Source organism: Tursiops truncatus, chromosome 4 (genome assembly GCF_011762595.2).
Source record: "Tursiops truncatus isolate mTurTru1 chromosome 4, mTurTru1.mat.Y, whole genome shotgun sequence".
NCBI classification, from domain to species: Eukaryota; Metazoa; Chordata; class Mammalia; order Artiodactyla; family Delphinidae; genus Tursiops; species Tursiops truncatus.
This window is the reverse complement of record NC_047037.1, coordinates 10,824,983-10,844,300: the sequence shown is the minus strand read 5'-3', so window position 1 is coordinate 10,844,300 and position 19,318 is coordinate 10,824,983. Positions and strand designations below refer to the sequence as shown.

The following is a 19,318-nucleotide window of genomic DNA, read 5'->3' as shown; positions in this document are numbered from 1 at the left end:
CCACATGCCGCAGAGCAACTAGGCCTGTGAGCCACAACTACTGAGCCTGCGCGTCTGGAGCCTGTGCTCCGCAACAAGAGAGGCCGCGATAGTGAGAGGCCCACGCACCGCGATGAAAAGTGACCCCCGCTCACCACAACTAGAGAAAGCCCTCGCACAGAAACGAAGACCCAACACAGCCAAAAATAAATAAATAAATTAATAAACTCCTACCCCCAACATCTTCTTAAAAAAAAAAAAGCCTATTCAAAGTACAACCAAATCTCTGCCTTGGTGTGATTCAGGAAGAAAATCAAAACAAGACACAATTTTCATTTCTTAGATTGGCAAAAATAAAAAAGTTAGATAATACCCAGCATCTATCATAATACAAGAAAACAGGCACTCTCATAAACTCTGGTGAGAATATAAATAGGAAGGGAAGCTGACAATGTCTCCTAAAAATGTAAGTAAGTATATCCTTGGACCCAGAAATTCTAAAGCCAGGAATACACAACTTCATCTATTATATCTCATTACAATAATAATCTATTTTTACATTTCTGCCAGTTTTCCTGTTATATATTTTGTTGTTATGCTGTTTGACATAAATTCAGTAGTGTTAATTTTTCACTGTTTAATGTACTTTGAAGCATTGTATATTCAATAGAAACTGTTTCTCTTAATACTTTTTGATATAAAATCTACTTAACAGTTGGTAGTCTTAGTCCCACAGGTATGAGTAGGAGTTTTCCTCTCAACTTTTCTCTTCCTCAAAGTCTGATAGTCCCAAGCCATTTTTATTCCTGCATTTTCTTGACTCTTTGAAGAGATTATTTTCAGAGTTTAAATTTCTGTCAAAAAGGTGTATTTCTTGGAAGATTGCTCCTAAACAGAGCCTAAGCTTTCTTAATAACCACACTGAGAGTTTCTTGTAGTTGAGGAAAATTACCTTTAAAATATCTCAGGTACTTTTATTTTAATTGTTTATTTTGCAGACAGGAGTTTTAATTTCTTCTCCATAAATCTTAATGGAGTATACTTACGTTACTAAAATGATAGAGGGAAGATCTTAGAGTTGGGTACCTGAGGAAACTCCTGGAAGGCCCCCATTGTTTCCTGACTTCTTTCAGAGGAACCACCAATCACAATCAAGGGCCTGAAATATTAATTTTTTTAAAAGAGAATTACAAATGAGATCAACATGTAAAGTACTCAGCAAGTACCCAATAAATAATAAACACTCAATGAATGTTAAAAAAGAGAGAAAGAGAGAGAATTACATTTTCCCTTAAAAACTGCCAATTTAGAAAGATTTAGGAAACAACTTGGTGTGAGAGAACACTTCCTCAATTTTGGAAAAATCTGTAATTTGCGGTAAATATTTTTCCTCCATGCCCCTCTCTCCCCTGCCTCTTTTGGATACTGATTCTAAACCTCTGGGTGTGATGATGTAAAATGAATTGTTATGCCCTTCCTATTATTCTTGAAATTAAGAGAAGAAAAAAACTTTTGTCACACTTTCCTAAATGAGTCTATTTGGAAATGGCAGAATGAAAAAAATTCCTCAGCAATAAAATTCTTATGCTTTGGGGAGAAAAAAAAAAGATACAGCAAAGTTAAAGTTACTCAAAAATTATCAGATACTAAAGTAGATAAGAAAGAGAAAGTGTAGGAAGGACGAAAGAAAAGAAGTCAAACCCTAAAAAGTAGGAAACACATGGCAAGAAAGAAAACAATGTCCTTCCCACAGGAAATTTAAACATTTTATGAACTGATCAAAACATATCCCCCTTTAACATGATCTTATGAGTAAAGAACCAGAGATGGGATTAAGGGCAAGAGCAACTAATCTGCTTATAAAGCCAACTCAATAAATATAAGATTTCAATTGTCCTGCTAGTTATGCAAGACAAGGTGAAAAATTAAATACATTGTTGCATACTGAACTGGGATCTTTGATAAACAGTTCTTCACTTAAAGAGGCTTATACACACATTCACACATATATATATATAGATAGATAGATATGGAATATACACATATTTATTCCAAAATATTAATAGTCTTTTTTTCTAGGTAAAAGAGCTGTTGATTTTTTTTTCTTATTTTCTTCCTAACTCTCTTAATTTTTCACTAAGCCATTTCCTTAAGCACCTGACCCCTGGTCTTCCCACCACAGATCAGTGGTTGCTCCACTCGGTAAAATCATGCATTGAGATTTTTAAGAAAATGTTTTAAGTAATTACCAACAGTTCATGTTTGCATTTGCCATACCACCCAAAGCATGGATGAGACCTGGGCCAGAAACAACAAGGCAAACTCCCGGCCTAAAAGCAAAACAGAATTAATTTTATTAAAAGCAGGTCAAATGCAACACTTGATTCATATCACTTTAGGGTGAAATGTCACCTTCTTGAACTTCAAAGGCAGGATATATAGATCTTTACTACAATTGTAAAACTATTATTAGAATATTTTTTTAATTAGAATAAAAAAGGTTATATCAGTCTTCCTGTAAGAAATAAGGTACCTACCATCCTCACACTGTTATTTCACTAACCTCTTTACACTTTGCTCCTATTATATTTGGGCTAAATCAAGTTGACTGCATACAGAAGCAAATTTTTGACTACTGAGTACATTTCTATATGGAAAAAAAGTGTTTTTAAAAATTTTCTTAACAAATATATAATGTAAATTGGTCTTTGCCAGGAAGTAATTCTGAAATGTAGTGCTCTGCCCCAATTTTTTAAATTGAACTTGAAAGCTTTACCCTAGATGACTTTCTAAGCTTAAAGCACCGAAAAAAAGGTATCTCCATATAATTCAACTTGCCATTTTCAATTTATACAGTAATTTCTTAAGAACCTCTGTTTAAGACAGCCTTTAAATTGGTGCAGCCACTGTGAAAAACAATATGGAGGTTCCTCAAAAAACTAAAAATAGAACTACCATACAATCCAGCAATTCCACTCTGGGTATTTATCAGAAGAAAACAAAAACACTAATTCCGAAAGATATATGTACCCCTACGTTCATGCAGCATTATTTTTTTTTTTTTAAACATCTTTATTGGGGTATAATTACTTTACAATGGTGTGTTAGTTTCTGCTTTATAACAAAGTGAATCAGTTATACATATACATATGTTCCCATATCTCTTCCCTCTTGCGTCTCCCTCCCTCCCACCCTCCCATGCAGCATTATTTACAACAGCCAAGATATGGAAGCAACCTCAGTGCCCATCCATGGATGAATGGATAGAGAAGATGTGATTGATACACACACACACACACTGAAATATTACTCAGTCATAAAAATGAATGAAATCTTGCCATCTGTGTCGACATGGATGGACTCGGAGGATATTATGCTTAGTGAAATAAATTAGATAGAGAAAACCAAATACCATATGATTTCACTTATATGTGGACTCTTAAAAACAAAACAATGAACAGAAAATAAACTCAGAGACAGAGAAAAAACTGGTGGTTGCCAGATGGGAGGTGTGTGGAGGAATGGATAAAATAGGTGAAGGGGATTAAGAGGTACAGACTGCCAGCTATAAAATACGTAAGTCATCGGGATGAAATGTACAGCACAGGAACACAGTTAATAATATTTTAACAACTTTATACGGTGATAGATAGGAACTGGTCTTATGGTGGTGACCATTTCATAATGTATAAAAATACTGAATCACTATGCTGTACACCTAAAACTAATATAATACTGTATGTTAATTATAATTCAGTTTAAAAAAAGAAGTTGAGATAAAACATAGACTTGAGTTTACCTGCCGGTCAGATATCCAACCGCAGAGGCAGCATAACAAGCCTACAAAGAAAAAACACTGGGACTTAAGCATTTTGGGACTCTTATAGTATTAAATTGTATTAAGTAATAAGTATTATTAAGTATTATACATGTATAAAGTATGTATATAATAATTCATTCTCAAGTAAGGGGGAATTGGAACATTTTTCATTCTAACGAGTAATGTTCTACCTGTAAATTTTAAATAATGGTTTAAGCATCTAATTTTTAGTTTTTCAAGAAATTTGTCCATATCATCTAGTTATTCATAATATCATCTTATAATTGCTTAAACGTCTGCAGGATCAATAGGAATGTCCTCTTTTTTATTCCTAACATTGATAATTTGTATTTTTTCTCTTTTATTCTTCATCAGTCTTGCTAGGGATTTACCAAATTTATTAATCTTTTCAAAGAACCAATATTTGGATTTGTTGATTTTTCTCTATTGTTTCTTTGTTTTCTCTTCCATTGATTTCTGCTTTTTTTAAAAAAATAAATTTATTTATTTTTGGCTGTGTTGGGTCTTCATTGCCATGCGTGGGCTTTCTCTAGTTGCGGTGAGCGGGGGCTACTCTTCCTTGCAGTGCGTGGGCTTCTCATTGTCATGGCTTCTCTTGTTGCGGAGCACGGGCTGTAGGCACACAGGCTTCAGTAGTTGTGTCACGTGGGCTCAGTAGCTGTGGCTTGCGGGCTCTAGAGCTCAGGCTCAGTAGTTGTGGCACATGGGCTTACTTGCTCTGCGGCATGTGGGATCTTCCTGGGCCAGGGCTCAAACCCGTGTCTCTTGCATTGGCAGGCAGATTCTTAACCACTGTGCCACCAGGGAAGCCCAATTCCTGCTTTTGTACTTATTATTTTACTTGTTTGTACTTATTATTTTCAGTTTGGGTTTACCTTGGTTGTCTTTTTCTAGCTTCTTAATATGTACGCTTAGAGCATTGATTTTTTTTGATCTTCTTTACTAAGTATAGATTCATTTAAAACTATTTCCTCTAAGAACTGCTTTAGCTATAGCTTACATGTTTGAGATCTCATCTTCTCATCATCATTCAATTCAAAATGTTTTCCATTTTCCATTGTGATTTCTTCTTCACCCCACTGGTTATTTAGGGTCCATGGTGACATCCCCTTTTTCACCCCTGACACTGGTAATTTGTATTTTTTCTCTTTTATTCTTAATCAGTCTGCCGTGAAGGTTATTGATTTTATTAATCTTTTCAAATATTTATAAAGGATTCAAATGTACTGAATTTCCAAATGTTTGGGGATTTTCTATCTTTCTGTAATTGAATTCCAGTTTATTTCCATATGGTCAGGTCACATATACTGTTTGTTTCCAATCCTTGGAGATTTGTTGAAATTTCCTTCATGGCCTTCATATGGTTAGTTTTTATTTTTAAACTGCACTTCAGCTCACTATAGGAAGACAAGGAAGGTGCTAAATTAAATACAAGATAATCTGGAAAAATGCTAAATGCCCTTTAGGAAGAAATGAGACTGGGTTGGCAAAATGTCCTAACTTCCTTTCTTGTGCTTCCAAATAAGCCTCCGAGAAGGGTGGCAAGGTAATGAGGTGGAATGAGCACTGGACTGGGGCTTAGGACACCTCTGGAGTCCAATCACGGCTTTACCATTTGTGATACCTGTCACTTTGCAGAGCCACCTACTATACAACATGAGACTTGGCCTTCACCCATTCACCTTGCAGGTACTACCGGACCTCCTATCAAGTGCAGGCTCTACCTACGCACTGGGGATACAGATGTGTCAAGAAAAAATAATATCCGTGACCCCCTGAAGCTCAGAGCCTACTAGGGAAGTCAGACCGGACAAATAATACACAGACACATAATAATAGTTAGTTACAGAGTGAAGGTCAGGGGACAGGATTCAGACCAGGTAAATGTCCCTTCCAATTCTGACACTCTAGACTGGGCAGAGTACAATACTGTATACTGTAAGAGCATGGACTCCAGACCCAGAATACCTAAGTTCAAATCCTGGCTCTGCCAATACCAGCTGCCTCCTTGAGCAAGTTTCTTAACCCCTCTGGGTCTCACTTTTCTCATTTGTAACTAGGATTAACAATGGTTCTTGCCTCCTAGGATTGTTGTGATTGATACGTGTAAAGTATTAGAGGCGAGATAAGCGGCGACTGTCCGCAGTGAAAATTTGCCATTATTATTACTCATCCCCAATCTTGCATTCGGCTCTCCAAGTCCATACTTACCGCCTGCTCGTTCCTCATCCCGATGTATCTGATGCCCACCTCCTGGGCAGCAAGGGCGATTTCGGTCACCGGGATGCCTACGATGCCAAACATGTAATTCACATCCTGGGGGCCAAGAACAGAGAAATGAGGCCGCTAAAAGGAAAACCTCCAGCAAAGCTCCCCCCTGCCCTCCCCCGCCGCTCTCCCGTTTCCAAGACAACGTCTCGGCCCCGTCGGCTGCCGTAGGAGCCTTTCAATCAGGAAGGTCCAGCACACCTGTGTTTTCAGGGCCTGGGCGACGACTTTAGCACCAGACACCAGCGTCTCGCGTCCGTCGCTGCTTTCTGCCAAGTTACTTTCCGACATCTTCCACCTGAAGTTCGAGGCCCTCTCGCAGTGGACAGCAGGCTGACGCGAAGTCACCCAGCCAAACCAACGCCGGAGACACCAACCGTGGGGCCGCTTCTCTGAGTGAGGAGGAGGGCGACCCACCGCTTTAAACGGCGGAGAGGAGGAGGCGGGGCTGAAACCAGCCCGCTCGGGGTGAGGTGAGATGTAAACACACTCTCTCTCCTGCCACAACCTGGCCCTTTCCCCGGGCCCTCCATTCGCGGCCGGCAGAGTGTCAGGAGGAGGCGGGACTAGCTGGAGGCGGAGGCCTGTGCCGAGCAGGTGAGAGGTCGAACCGCGGAGGCCTGTCGCCTTAGTCCACCACCCGGAGCCATTTCGAGACTGCGTAAGGCGGGTGGTACTTACGCGGAGTCCGGGCGGAAGGGGGCTAGGGGCTTGGGCAGAAGGGGACGTGGCGCGCGCTCCCGGCCCCGCCCCTGGCCTCGGGGCTCTGGGGGCTGCGGGCTGGTTTCGCAAAGGCTGCTGGGATGCGGATGGCTGGTTGCTGCCGGTTGTACGGCGAGGTCGTGTTTGGGTTGCGTGGTCATTCTTCCGCGTCCCTTAAGTTCGAGGATTTGACTTACACGCTTTTTGATTTGTACGCTCATATTTTTGTGGCTTTGCAGTCCGTGAAGATTAATACCCGTCAGTTAAATCCGTAAGCGGATGTGTACTCTGCGTCGTGTCTTAGAGGAGGACACGGAATCTCCCAAGCGAGAGATAAAGTAACTTACCCAGAGCCATTGGACCGGACTGTGCTTCAGACTAACAATCTTGGGCTCTATTCACTGTTAAGCCCTTTGGCCACAGGAGATAAGAGGAGCCCCTTGAGCCTAGTTACTTTTGACCGTTATTTTCTCTAACCCTTGCCAATAACCCTCCACTCTTGTCTTTACAAAGTCAGGAAATGGGGGGTGGGTTGTGATTCTTAAAAGTCAGTCCCTCGCCACAACCAGCTCCTGCAGCTGAGAACCTTTTTTTTAAAAAAAAGTTTACTGATTAAAAAAAGAAAATCAGTAGTTGATTTACAATGTGTTAATTTCTTCTGTACAGCAAAGTGATTCAGTTATACATATATATGAATTCGTTTTCTTTTCCATATTCTTTTCCATTGTGGTTTATCACAGGACCAGAACCTTTTAAAATACATTTTTGAGTGAAAAAATGGTCTTAAAATGTGTGATTTATGAGGCTATGGCCTCAGGGTCATTAGACCATCTGCTCAGTAGCAAACAAAATCGCCAATGGTAAGGAAGAATGGAACTTTAAATTTTTGACGATCTGGAGTGTTTTAAAGCAAAAAGACCAGTAATATGTGGAAAGTAAAAAAACAAGAAGAGAGAGGAGTGGGTCATGGGTAGTAAAATGAATGAAAAGCATTAGAAGTGAAAGGATTTCTAAAGACAGTGGGACCTTCCAAAAAGGTTTCCCCTCAAATTTCAAGCCCTAATGCCCACTCTGGCCCCCTTGGATATGGGGACCTAGCCTAAGGTAGTCCATCTAAGAGGGGGATTTCTTTGAAGTCTCAGAGTTCATCTAGAAAATAAATGCAGATCTTGCATTGTATTCCAGAAACTATCCATATTTTAATATAAAAGTGATCTTTTTATTGAGGTAAACATACACGTAAATGTACAGATCTTAAATGAGTTTTGACAGTTGTATATACCTATGTAACCACCACCCAAAATACAAATGACATTTTAAAATATTTACCTGTCAAATAAAATTGACATTCCAGAAAGATGCACAGTGCTCTTTGTGTGGCTTTGAATAGTCCTTGGTACAGTGTCTCCTGTCCCTGTTTGAGAAGCATAGACCCTATACCTCTGTACCATGTGGGATTGTTTATATCAGTACCTGTATGACAGTTTCTATCCCCAAGCATCAGAATCACTAGGAAAGCTTTTTAAACAAACAGTTGCTTGGGCACTACCCCACATCTTGTGAATCAGCATCTTAAGACAAATTAGGCACCTGTATTTTTTTTAAAGCTGCTACCTAAATTTGATTTGCAGCCTGACTTGAGAACCACTAGCTCTGTACTCATGCTAGAGGCATGAGTTAATAATTAAATGTGTGACTGCCTGTTACCAAAAACTGTTGCTTAATTTGGATTTATGGGTTCAAGGCTGGTTTGACATCAGTAGCACAGACCATGTAGATGGCAGTTAGTCAGTTCATGTGGACTTGTGTTCAAAGAACTGTGTTCTTCTGTCCCAAAAGAATCACTGACAGAATCACTCAGTATAAAGTGACAAAACTAAACTATGAATTGGAACAAATTCCCTGAATTCAGAATAACCAATTGTGCAAAGGGACAAATTCTCAACTGACTGGACTCTGCCCTTTAGCAGAGGGAGTCGGTGAGACTGTTGAAATTTGCTTCACCTTACAGCTTTGAGTTCAGGGCCCAACATTCCATGGTTCACTTGGGTCTGATGATTCGGCAAAAGTGCTGAGAGTCTCACCCCAAGATTTGCAGGCACTTGGAGCAACTGCTTTCAATCCAACGGCAATGACAGGATTCCAGGATTCTTTTGTAACTTACCCAAGGCCTTTTGTGCAGACATTGTAAGCGTTAACCACATTCTTTATTACTTTCATTGGTGGTAGGCATGGAATTTTATTTGTTTTGCCTTGTTTGTTTATTCGTGGAAAGAGGTCAAAGGAGGAGTAAGTCTAGGTTTCTTTTTAACAGAAAAGGCTAAAGTAATGATTACATGCTCTCCAGAGAGCATACTGGTTACTGTGTTTGTGGGCTCTGGACCTGAGATTATGAGGGAGATATTTGGTGGCTTTCTTACATCTGGGCGAAGAGAACATCCAGGCAACCAGCTCATTTCCTTAGAGTTGCAAAATAATACCTGGAGAAAATATACTTGCTAAAGATTTAAAATAGGCAGCTTCTATAGTAACTTCTTAGGCCCCAGAATTATGTTTTAATGGGTAAACTAACTGCTATGAGGACATAAATGATTTATGTCAAATGGCTTAGAAGTCATAACATAGTATTTCTCCATATGCAAGTACTCCTCACTCGGAGGTGGCCTGTGGCCCAGGGGTTGGTCAACCATCACATATGAAACATGGTATCAGTTTTTAAATGTTTTCTGTTTTCATTTGTTTCTTCTGTTTTGCCATCAGCTTTCATTACAGCCCCTTCCTTTAGCTTTTTTTTTTTTTAAATCTATTTATTTATTTATTGGCTGTGTTGGGTCTTTGTTGCTGTCTGAGAGCTTTCTCTAGTTATGGCAAGTGGGGGCTACTTTTCATTGCGGTGCGCGGGCTTCTCATTGCGGTGGCTTCTCTTGTTGCGGAGCATGGGCTCTAGGCACACGGGCTTCAGTAGTTGTGGCACGTGGGCTCAGTAGTTGTGGCTCGCGGGCTCTAGAGCACAGGCTCAGTAGTTGTGGCGCACGGGCTTTGTTGCTCCGTGGCATGTGGGATCTTCCCAGACCAGGGCTCGAACCCATGTCCCCTCCATTGGCAGGTAGTTTCTTAACCACTGCACCACCAGGGAAGTCCCAATATTTTTTTAAATATATTTTTTATATATTTATATATACTTAAAGATGTAATTTATGACATCTTTCAGACACATGAATAAGCACAGAGATTAACACACACCCATGTGTCCAGCGCTAGCTTAAGAAACACTTAACAGATAGAACGAAACCCCTATGTTTCCTTCCCCCATCACATCTCCTGCCCTGTGCCGTAGAGGTAACCACTATCTTGAGTTCCGTGTTTGTAATTCCCACCTGTGCCTTCTTTAGGTGATTGGCATTTAGGTTGTTTTAAGCTTTTTAGTGTTATAAACAGTTTTCTTTGAATATTCTTGCATGTCTCCTTGTGCACTTGTGTGAGTTTTTATGTATATGTATCTAGCAGTGTTATCAGAGGGTAGGTTCTTATCTCATAGCAGAAAGAATTCAGAGATGAGACAGAGAGGTCAAGAAAGCAAAGTGAGGATTTATTTAAGAGAAAGTATGCTCTCAAGGGGAGAGCAGGCAGTCTCAGGTGAGTAGCTGCACCGAGTTTCTTCAGCAAGCTGGTTTGTGGGGCATAGAAATGAAGGGGTGGAATATTCACTGGGGAGGGAAGGGGTGGGTTCATATTCCCTGATTTTCCTCCCAGCTCCACCTTCCCAAGGGGAGGAGGGATTTCTGTCCTTATTTAGCCTTGATCAGAAGTGTCATGACATTGGTGTATGATGAGTACTTCTTATCTGTGAGGCTAATTTTATTGTAATGAGGGCATAGTGAGTGAAATGTTACATTCAGACACTGGAGATTCCCGCCTTTCCCCACCTTTCTTTGTCTCCAGGACACTTATCACCCCCCAAATGTGTAGTTTCCTGTCAGTCTGGAGGTTCCTGCTTTTCTTTGTCTGCCCAAGGACCCCCATTGTTTACAAGATGTGTGGTTTCCTGCCATTTGGCCCCTGCCCCTCCTTCTCTGCTCCTATCTAGCTAACTGCCTGCTTTAACAGGGGTGGGTCATCAATTTTACTAGATATTACCAAATTGGTCTCAAAAGTTATTGTACCAATTTATACCCCTAACTTCTGTATATAAGAACTCCCCTTTCTCTGCACCCTCAATTGTGGAATTTAAAATTTTTTGCCAATTTGATGGTTGTGAAATGGATTTTCATTTCCATTTCTCTGACTACTAATGAAGATATCTAGGTATAGATTATATAGTTATATATTTGTATTTACCATTGGGATTTCTGCTGTGAATTACCTGTTTATATTTTTTGTCCTTTATTGGATTGTTTATCTTTTTCTTATTTATCTGTACATGTTCTTTATATATTCTGGATACTTATTCTTCGTCTTTTAACTTTGTTACTTTTGAGGTACAAAATTTTGTGTTTTTTCGGTGTGTGGTCACAACTGACAATTTTGTTTTTCAGCTGTGGCATGCGTCTTGTGGGATCTTAGTTCCCCAACCAGGAATTGAACCCACGTCCCGTGCAGTAGAAGTGTGGAGTCCTAACCACTAGACCACCAGGGAATTCCCACAACTGACAATTCTTTTCCTTTATTTTATACTCTTTGTATCTTGCTTGAAAAAACTTTCCCTAAAGTTTTATATATATATATATATATATATATATATATATATATGGAGTTTATATATATATATATATATATATATATATATATGGAGGTTTTTTTCTATATTTTCATTAAAAAGTTTAGTTTTTTTTAATATTTAAGCCTCTTGGTCTACCTGAAATTGATTTATATATATGATGAGAAGTAGCAATCCAGGTTTTTTTTCCATATAATATATATATCAATTAGATTTTGATGTGTAATTAACCACTCTAAAACTCAGTGACCTAAAACAACCACCATTTAATTTATAATCCTGTGAGGCTGGGCTCAGCTGGGCTTCTTCATGTGTCTGTGATCAGTTGCTAGTCAGCTAGGTCACTCTGCCACTGGAAGTTGACCCTGGGTCCCCAACGGTGGCAGGCTTATCCCCACTGTGCCGTATATCTTTCATCATTCAGCAGGCTTCCCTGGGCTTCTTTTATTGGCAGCAGGTTGCAAAAGGGGACAAATCCCATGGCAGAAGCCTTTGTGTGCCCATGTTTGCTAACATCGCATTAGCCAAAGTAAGTTATAGGTAGAGCTCAGTCTCTGAGTGGGATGGCATTAATGTTACATGATAAAGGAAAATGAACACAGAGAGAGGAATAATTGCTAGCCATTTTTGTAGTCAATTTACTAAACTACCTGTTGTCCAAGCACCTTTGATGGTATAGTTCATTCTTATCCCACTGATCCATGTTATCTATCAAGTTGCCATATATGTGTGGTCTGTCTCTGGACTCTCTGTTCTTTTCCTATCCCAACACCAGTCCTACACTATCTTAATTTCTATATTTTTAAAATAAGTCTTTATTTTAGGACAAGTCCTACTTTGTTCTTTTGAAACCATCTTATCTATTGTAATTAGTTTCCTATCACTGCTGTAAAAAATTACCACAAAATTAATGGCTTAAAACAACATAAATTTATTATTTTAACAGTTCTGTAGTTCAGAAATCTGAAATGGGGTTCACTGGGATAACAGCAAGGTGTTGGCAGGAGCACGTTCCTTTCTGGAGGCTCTAGGAGAGAATCCATGCCTTTCTCCTTCTAGCTTCTAGAGGCCTCTCAAGTTCTTGACTCCATCTTCAAAGTGAGCACTATCAGGCCAAGTCCTTCTCATGCTGCCATCCCTTCTTCTGCCTCCCTCTTTCACTCCCAAGGATGCTGGTGATTACATTAAGTTTACCGGGATAATCTCCCTATCTCAGAGTCAGCTAATTAGCAACCTTAATTCCCCTTTACCATGTAACCTAACATACTCACAGATTCTGGGGATTAGGATGTGAACATCTTTGCGGGGCCATTATTCTGCCTCTAGGTTTATTCATAGCCTTTTTCTCTTTCGTACATATTATGGAATCAGTTTCTCGAATTCCATGAAATACTCATTGGAATTACATTGTTCATAAATTAATTTGGATAGAACAATATCTTTATATTGAGTCTCTCTTGCCATGAGCATTATATATCTCTCCATTTATTTTACTCTTCCTTAATCTTTTAATTAAAATCTTTTCTTATGTTTATTTCTAAGTATCTTACTGTTTAGTTATTTGCATTTTCTAGTTTTGGGGGGGCCAATGTATTAGACTGCAATTAATTTTCTTATGCTGGTCTTAAATTTAACTACTGTATTTTCTTATTAATTATAATTTGCTTATAGATGCTCGTGGGTTTCTTTGTAGGTAATCATATGATTAATGAAAGTTTTGTTTCTTCTTTTCCTATTCTTATATCTTTTATACTTCTTTTTCTTTTTTTAACATTCCTAAATTTATTTTATTTTTTAAAGGTTATACTCCATTTATAGTTATTATAAAATATTGGCTATATTCCCTATGTTATACAATATATCCTTGTAGCTTACTATATACATAATAGTTTGCACCTCTTAATGCCCCTTCCCTCTTCCCTCTCCCCACTGGTAACCACTAGTTTGTCCTCTACATCTCTGAGTTTTACTTCTTTTTTGTTATATTCACTAGTTTGTTGTATTTTTTAGATTCCACGTATAAGTTATATCACACAGTATTTGTCTTTCTCTGACTTATTTCACTTGACATAATACTCTCCAAGTCCATCCATGTTGTTGCAAATGGCAAAACCGCATTCTTTTATATGGCTGAGTAGTATTCCATTATGTGTGTGTATGTATGTGTGTAGGCATATACACACAGACACCACATCTTCTCTACCTGTTCATCTGTTGGACGCTTAGGTTGCTTCCATATCTTAGCAACTGTAAATAGTGCTGCTGTGAACACTGGGGTGCTTGTATCTTTTTGAAATTAGCGTTTTGGGGTTTTTTTAGATATATACCCAGGAGTAGAATTGCTGGGTCATATGGTCGTTTTATTTTTATTTTTTTGAGGAACCTCCCTACTGTTTTCCACAGTGACTATACCAATTAACATTCCCACCAACAGTGTACAAGGATTCCCTTTCTCCACATCCTCACCACATTTGTTATTTGTGTTCTTTTTGATGATAGCCATTCTGACAGGTGTAAAGTGATATCTTATTGTGGTTTTGATTTGCATTTTCCTGATGATTAGTGATGTTGAGCATCCTTTCATGTGTTTGTTGGCCATCTGCATTTCTTCTTTGGATATACTTCTTTTTCTTATCTTATTGCACTGGCTAAGACCTCCAGTACAATATAGATAAGAAGCGCTGATAAGTCACATTTTAATTTCCTTTAATTTATTAATGTGGTGAATTAAGTTGATACACTTTCTCATATTAAATGATCCATCATTCTTGTGATAAATCCAACTTGGTCATGATGATTTTCTTCTTAGACATTGCTTAGTTAGTTTGCTTTTTTTTTTTTTTTTTGCCATATGCGGGCCTCTCACTGTTGTGGCCTCTCCCGTTGCGGAGCACAGGCTCCGGACGCGCAGGCTCAGCGGCCATGGCTCACGGGCCCAGCCGCTCCGCGGCATGTGGGATCCTCCCGGACCGGGGCACGAACCCGTGTCCCCTGCATTGGCAGGTGGACTCTCAACCACTGCACCACCAGGGAAGCCCCCTATTTTCCTTTCTTAAACTATCCTTATCTAGCTTGGGTTTCAAGGTTATACTGTCTTTTAAAATTTTTCAGAATAGTTTGTATAAAATATGTATGTATAAATATGTTTGTATAATAAGGATACAGTATGTATCTTTCCCTTGAATGTTTGGGAGAATTCCACTGAAAAATATACCGGTATTGGTGCCTTTAGAGAGTCTTTGATAATTTAATTTTTCTTTTTTTTTTTAAGATATATTTTTTTGATGTGGACCATTTTTTTTTTAAGTCTTTATTGAGTTTGTTACAATAGTGCTTCTGTTTTGGTTTTTTGGCCCCAAGGCATGTGGGAACTTAGCTCCCCAACCAGGGATTGAACCCACACCCCCTGCATTGGAAGGCAAAGTCCTAACCACTGGACCATCAGGGCAGTCCTGATAATTTAATTTTTCTTGGGTAATTGGTCAGCTTCATTTTTCTATCTTTTTTGGACTTAGTTTTGGTAAGTTTTATTTTCCTAGAAAATTGTGTATTTCATCCACATATCCCTTTAGCATAGATTTGTTCTAGGGCATCCAATAATCAGTTCTAAAATTTTTGTTGTAATCACAGTTATGTTCCCTTTTAATTTTTTCATGTTCATGTGTGTATTTGTTTACTTTTCTCCTTGATCATTCTTGATGGAGTCTTGTTTATTTCATTAGTCTTTTCAAAGAATCGTTTTGTATGCAAGGCTTCTTGGCAAAATGGCCACTTCAGAGCTGAACCAGGAAATGTACACAATAAGGTTGGGACATCTTTTAAAGTTAGATTACAAAAAAGGTATCAGAAACTATTAGGGTAATGTAGGATGAGTTTCAATAATGATAATAATTGCAATGGAAAGAAATCCATGAAATATGTTTAAATCCATGAGTTCATAATACTTTTAAAAAATTGGTCACCTTCAGAAAATAATAGAGATACCAGTTTCTTATCTTGAAAACTGATTTTTAAAAGAAGGGGAGGGACTTCCCTGGTGGCGCAGTGGTTGGGTATCCACCTGCCAATGCAGGGGACACAGGTTTGAACCCTGGTCTGGCAAGATCCCACATGCCGCAGAGCAACTAAGCCCGTGTGCCACAACTAGTGAGCCTGCGCTCTAGAGCCTGGGGGCCACAACTACTGAGCCCACGTGCCACAACTACTGAAGCCCACATGCCTAGAGCCCGTGCTCTGCAACAAGAGAAGCCACCACAATGAGAAGCCTGTGCACCACAAGAAAGAGTAGCCCCCACTCACTGCAACTAGAGAAAGCCCGCGCGCAGCAACGAAGACCCAAGACAGCCAAAAACAAATAAATAAAAAATAAAATTAAAATAAGTAAATAAATAAATAAAAATAAAAAGAATGGGAGAGAAGCAATCCCACTCCTAGGCATATACCCGGAGAAAACCGTAATTCGAAAAGATACATGCACCCCAAAGTTCATTGCAGCACTATTTACAATAGCCAGAACATGGAAGTAACCTAAATATCCATCAACAGAGGAATGGATAAAGAAGATGTAGTACATATATACAATGGAATGTTACTCAGCCATAAAAAAGAACAAAATAGTGCCATTTGCAGCCACATGGATCGACCTAGAGATTGTCATACTGAGTGAAGTAAGTCAGATACAGAAAGACAAATATCATAAGATATTACTTATATGTGGAATCTAAAAAAAGGGTACAGATGAACTTATTTACAAAACAGAAGTAGAGTCACAGATGTGGAAAACAAACTTATGGTTACCAGGGGATAAGGGGGCAGGGATGAATTAGGAGGTTGGGATTGACATATACACACTACTATATATAAAATAGATAACTAATAAGAACCTACTGTATAGGACAGGTAACTCTACTCAGTACTCTGTGATGTCCTATATGGGAAAGGAATCTAAAAAAAGAGTGGATATATGTGTATGTATAACTGATTCACTTTGCTGTATACCTGAAACTAATACAACATTGTAAATCAACTATACTCCAATAAAAATTAAAAAAAAAAAAAAGAATGGGAGAGAGAATCTAGCATTTATCCTGCCTTTCCTTTATGAACTGTACCATTAGATAACCAAATAGTAGATAAAATAAAATACCTCTTTTTGAAAAGTATTCCAATTAATGAATAAAAATGAAATGATAGAATTAGAATACCAGCATTTTGCAATCCCCAACGAATAGAAAATAGTATTAAGGGTTAATGTTTTGTGCTAAGATCATAAAAAGAAAGTCAGATATAAGCCTCATGTTGAAAGAACATACTACCACCCATAGTCTTCCTAAAGGGATGGAACCTGAGTCCAGTACAATCTCTGGATTCAACTGTCGATTTGCAAGAAGTACCAAGGAAAGGGGAAAAGTTTGAATCTTACCATGTATGTGCAAGCAAAATGCATTCTATTGGAAAATCTACAGGTAAAATGACCAGGCTTCTCCAACAGGCTGATTTTAAGGAAATAAAAGGAATGGAAAAGGAACCTATAGATTAAAAGAGACTTAAAGGATATATCAATTCTTTTTAATTGGGAAGACTAAAGTATACTGCCTAAGGATATACATTAGGTGATAAAGCTTTATTTATTTTTTAAAGGAAGTGATAACTATAAAAATCAGGGTAATGGTTACTTGGCCAATTATGGGTAGAATTGCCAGATTTAGAAAAACAAAATGAACAAAACAGGACACCCAGGACTCTCAGCTAAATTTGAATTTCAGGTAAATAATGAATAATTTTTCAGCGTATGTTCCAACATCCAAACTCAAACTTAACTGTGCCTCCTGTATTTTATCTGGCAAAATCTTGATTTTACTCAAGATGGTAATGCAGCTTACTCCCCAGCCTTCCTTATAGCTCGGAGTGGTCATGAGTTCCCTTGTTGGCCAGAGGAATTTTTGTTTTTTGGGCCATGCTGCGTGGCTTGCAGGATCTTATTTCCCTGACCAGGGATGGAACCTGGGCCACGGCAGTGAAAGTGCCGAGTCCTTATCACTGGACTGCCAGGGAATTCCCTGGCCAGAGCAATTTAAATGAAGTCAGTGGGCAGGGCTTTGGGGAAAGCTGATTGAACAGATACCCTCCTACTCTTCCACGCAGCATGGCATTGGACTTGTAGCAGTCTTCTTGTGACCACGAGGTGACCCTGAAGACGGTAGCTGCTGCATGCTGAGGACAGAGAAGCACAGAGAGGAAGATCCGGGATTCTAGATAACATCGTGGAACTTTGTTATATTTTGTTACCAGAATTTCCTCACTTCATTAGAAAAACTTTTCTTCTTTTTCTATGTTCTGGTACACTGAGTAGCATTGGGATTATCTGCTCCTTTATAATTAGGAAGAATTCCTCTGGAAACTGTCTGGGCCTGCTTTGAGGGTGGAGGATGGAAAGGGAATAGTTGTATGATAACTTTGTTGTTTCTTCTGTGATTGTTGGCTTGATTCAGTTTTCTCTTTTAACTGGAGTAAAATTTTTTTTTTGTTTTTGTTTTTTTTGCGGTACGCAGGCCTCTCACTGTTGTGGCCTCTCCCGTTGCGGAGCACAGGCTCCAGACACGCAGGCTTAGTGGCCATGGCTCACGGGCTCAGCCGCTCCGCGGCATGTGGGATCTTCCCGGACCAGGGCACGAACCCGTGTCCCCTGCATCGGCAGGCAGACTCTCAACCACTGCGCCACCAGGGAATCCCACATCTGTGAATTTGAATCCTAAACCCACATAAGGCAACCTTTGTTATAACTTCTCAGGGGATACTTTTTCCCCCCTTCAAAACCCAAGATGAGATGTACCAGTTTCTATGTCAGATAGTTACTTTTGCTGGCAGGCAGGTGTTTATATGTTTGTCTGACATCATTATTGCATTATTGCACTGGGTATTGCATTATTATTTGGATAATATCATTATTACCCAAAGTTTGTAATTTACATTAGGATTCACTTAGTGTTATATGTACATCTTGTGGGGTTTGACAAATGTATAATGAAATGTGTCCCCCACTATAGTATCATACAGAATGGCTTCACTGCCCTAAAAATCCTCTGTGCTCCACCTGTTTAGCCCTCCCTTCTGAGCTTTTTACTGTCTCCACAGTTTTGCCTTTTCCAGAATGTCATATAGTTGAAGTCACACATATATACCCTTTTCAGATTGGCTTCTTTCACTTAGTAAAATGCATCTAAGTTTCCTCCATGTCTTTTCATGGCTTAATAGTTCCTTTCTTCTTAATGCTGAACAATATTCCATTGTTTGGATGGACCACGGTTTATCCATTCACTTACTCTCAGTTGCTTCCAAGTATTGGCACTTATGAATAAAGTGGCTGTAAACACTTACGTGCAGGTTTTTGCATGGACGTAAGTTTTCAACTCATTTGGGGAAATACAGGTGTATGGCTGCTGGATCACATGGTAAGAGAACTGTATGTTTAGGTTTTAAGGAACTACCAGTTTTTTTCCCAAAGTGGCTGTACCTTTGTATTCCCACCAGCTGTGAATGAGAGTTCATGTTGCTCCACATCCTTGCCAGCATTTGGTGTTGTCAGGGTTCTCAGTTCTCAGTTTTGGCCATTTATTAGGTGTTTAGTGGTATCTATCATTGTTTTAACTTGCAGTTTCCTAATGATACATGATGTGAAGCATCTTTTCATATGCTTATTTGTCATCTATATATCTTTGGTGAGGTGATTGTTAGATCTTTTGCCTATTTGAAATTGATTTATTTGAATTTAAGAGATCTTTTTATATTTTGAATTTAAGAATTCAAAATTG

At 38.9% G+C, this 19,318-nt stretch overlaps 2 protein-coding genes across 8 annotated transcripts in view; one reads left to right on the top strand and one right to left on the bottom strand.

Annotated features, from left to right (window-relative positions):
* The window catches only part of HACL1 (2-hydroxyacyl-CoA lyase 1), a 51,375-nt gene extending 44,955 nt beyond the window's left edge, over window positions 1–6,420 (bottom strand). For all 4 annotated transcript variants that reach the window (XM_019934401.3, XM_019934402.3, XM_033855286.2 and 1 more), the window contains exons 1-5: window positions 6,290–6,420; window positions 6,032–6,136; window positions 3,779–3,819; window positions 2,229–2,309; window positions 1,066–1,138 (exon numbers count right to left, since the gene is read on the bottom strand). In XM_019934401.3, the coding sequence (XP_019789960.1) occupies window positions 1,066–1,138; window positions 2,229–2,309; window positions 3,779–3,819; window positions 6,032–6,136; window positions 6,290–6,379 (390 nt within the window). In that variant the 5' untranslated portion in view covers window positions 6,380–6,420. The remainder of the gene's footprint in view (window positions 1–1,065; window positions 1,139–2,228; window positions 2,310–3,778; window positions 3,820–6,031; window positions 6,137–6,289) is intronic.
* A 1-nt stretch (window position 6,421) lies between these two features.
* BTD (biotinidase) overlaps window positions 6,422–19,318 on the top strand; it is a 57,209-nt gene continuing 44,312 nt past the window's right edge. For 2 of the 4 annotated variants that reach the window (XM_033855289.2, XM_073803681.1), the window contains exon 1: window positions 6,635–6,749. The gene's annotated coding sequence lies outside the window, so the exon portion shown is untranslated. Of the gene's footprint in view, window positions 6,750–19,318 lie in introns of all 4 variants that reach the window. The other 2 variants (XM_033855287.2, XM_033855288.2) reach the window with 2 other exon arrangements.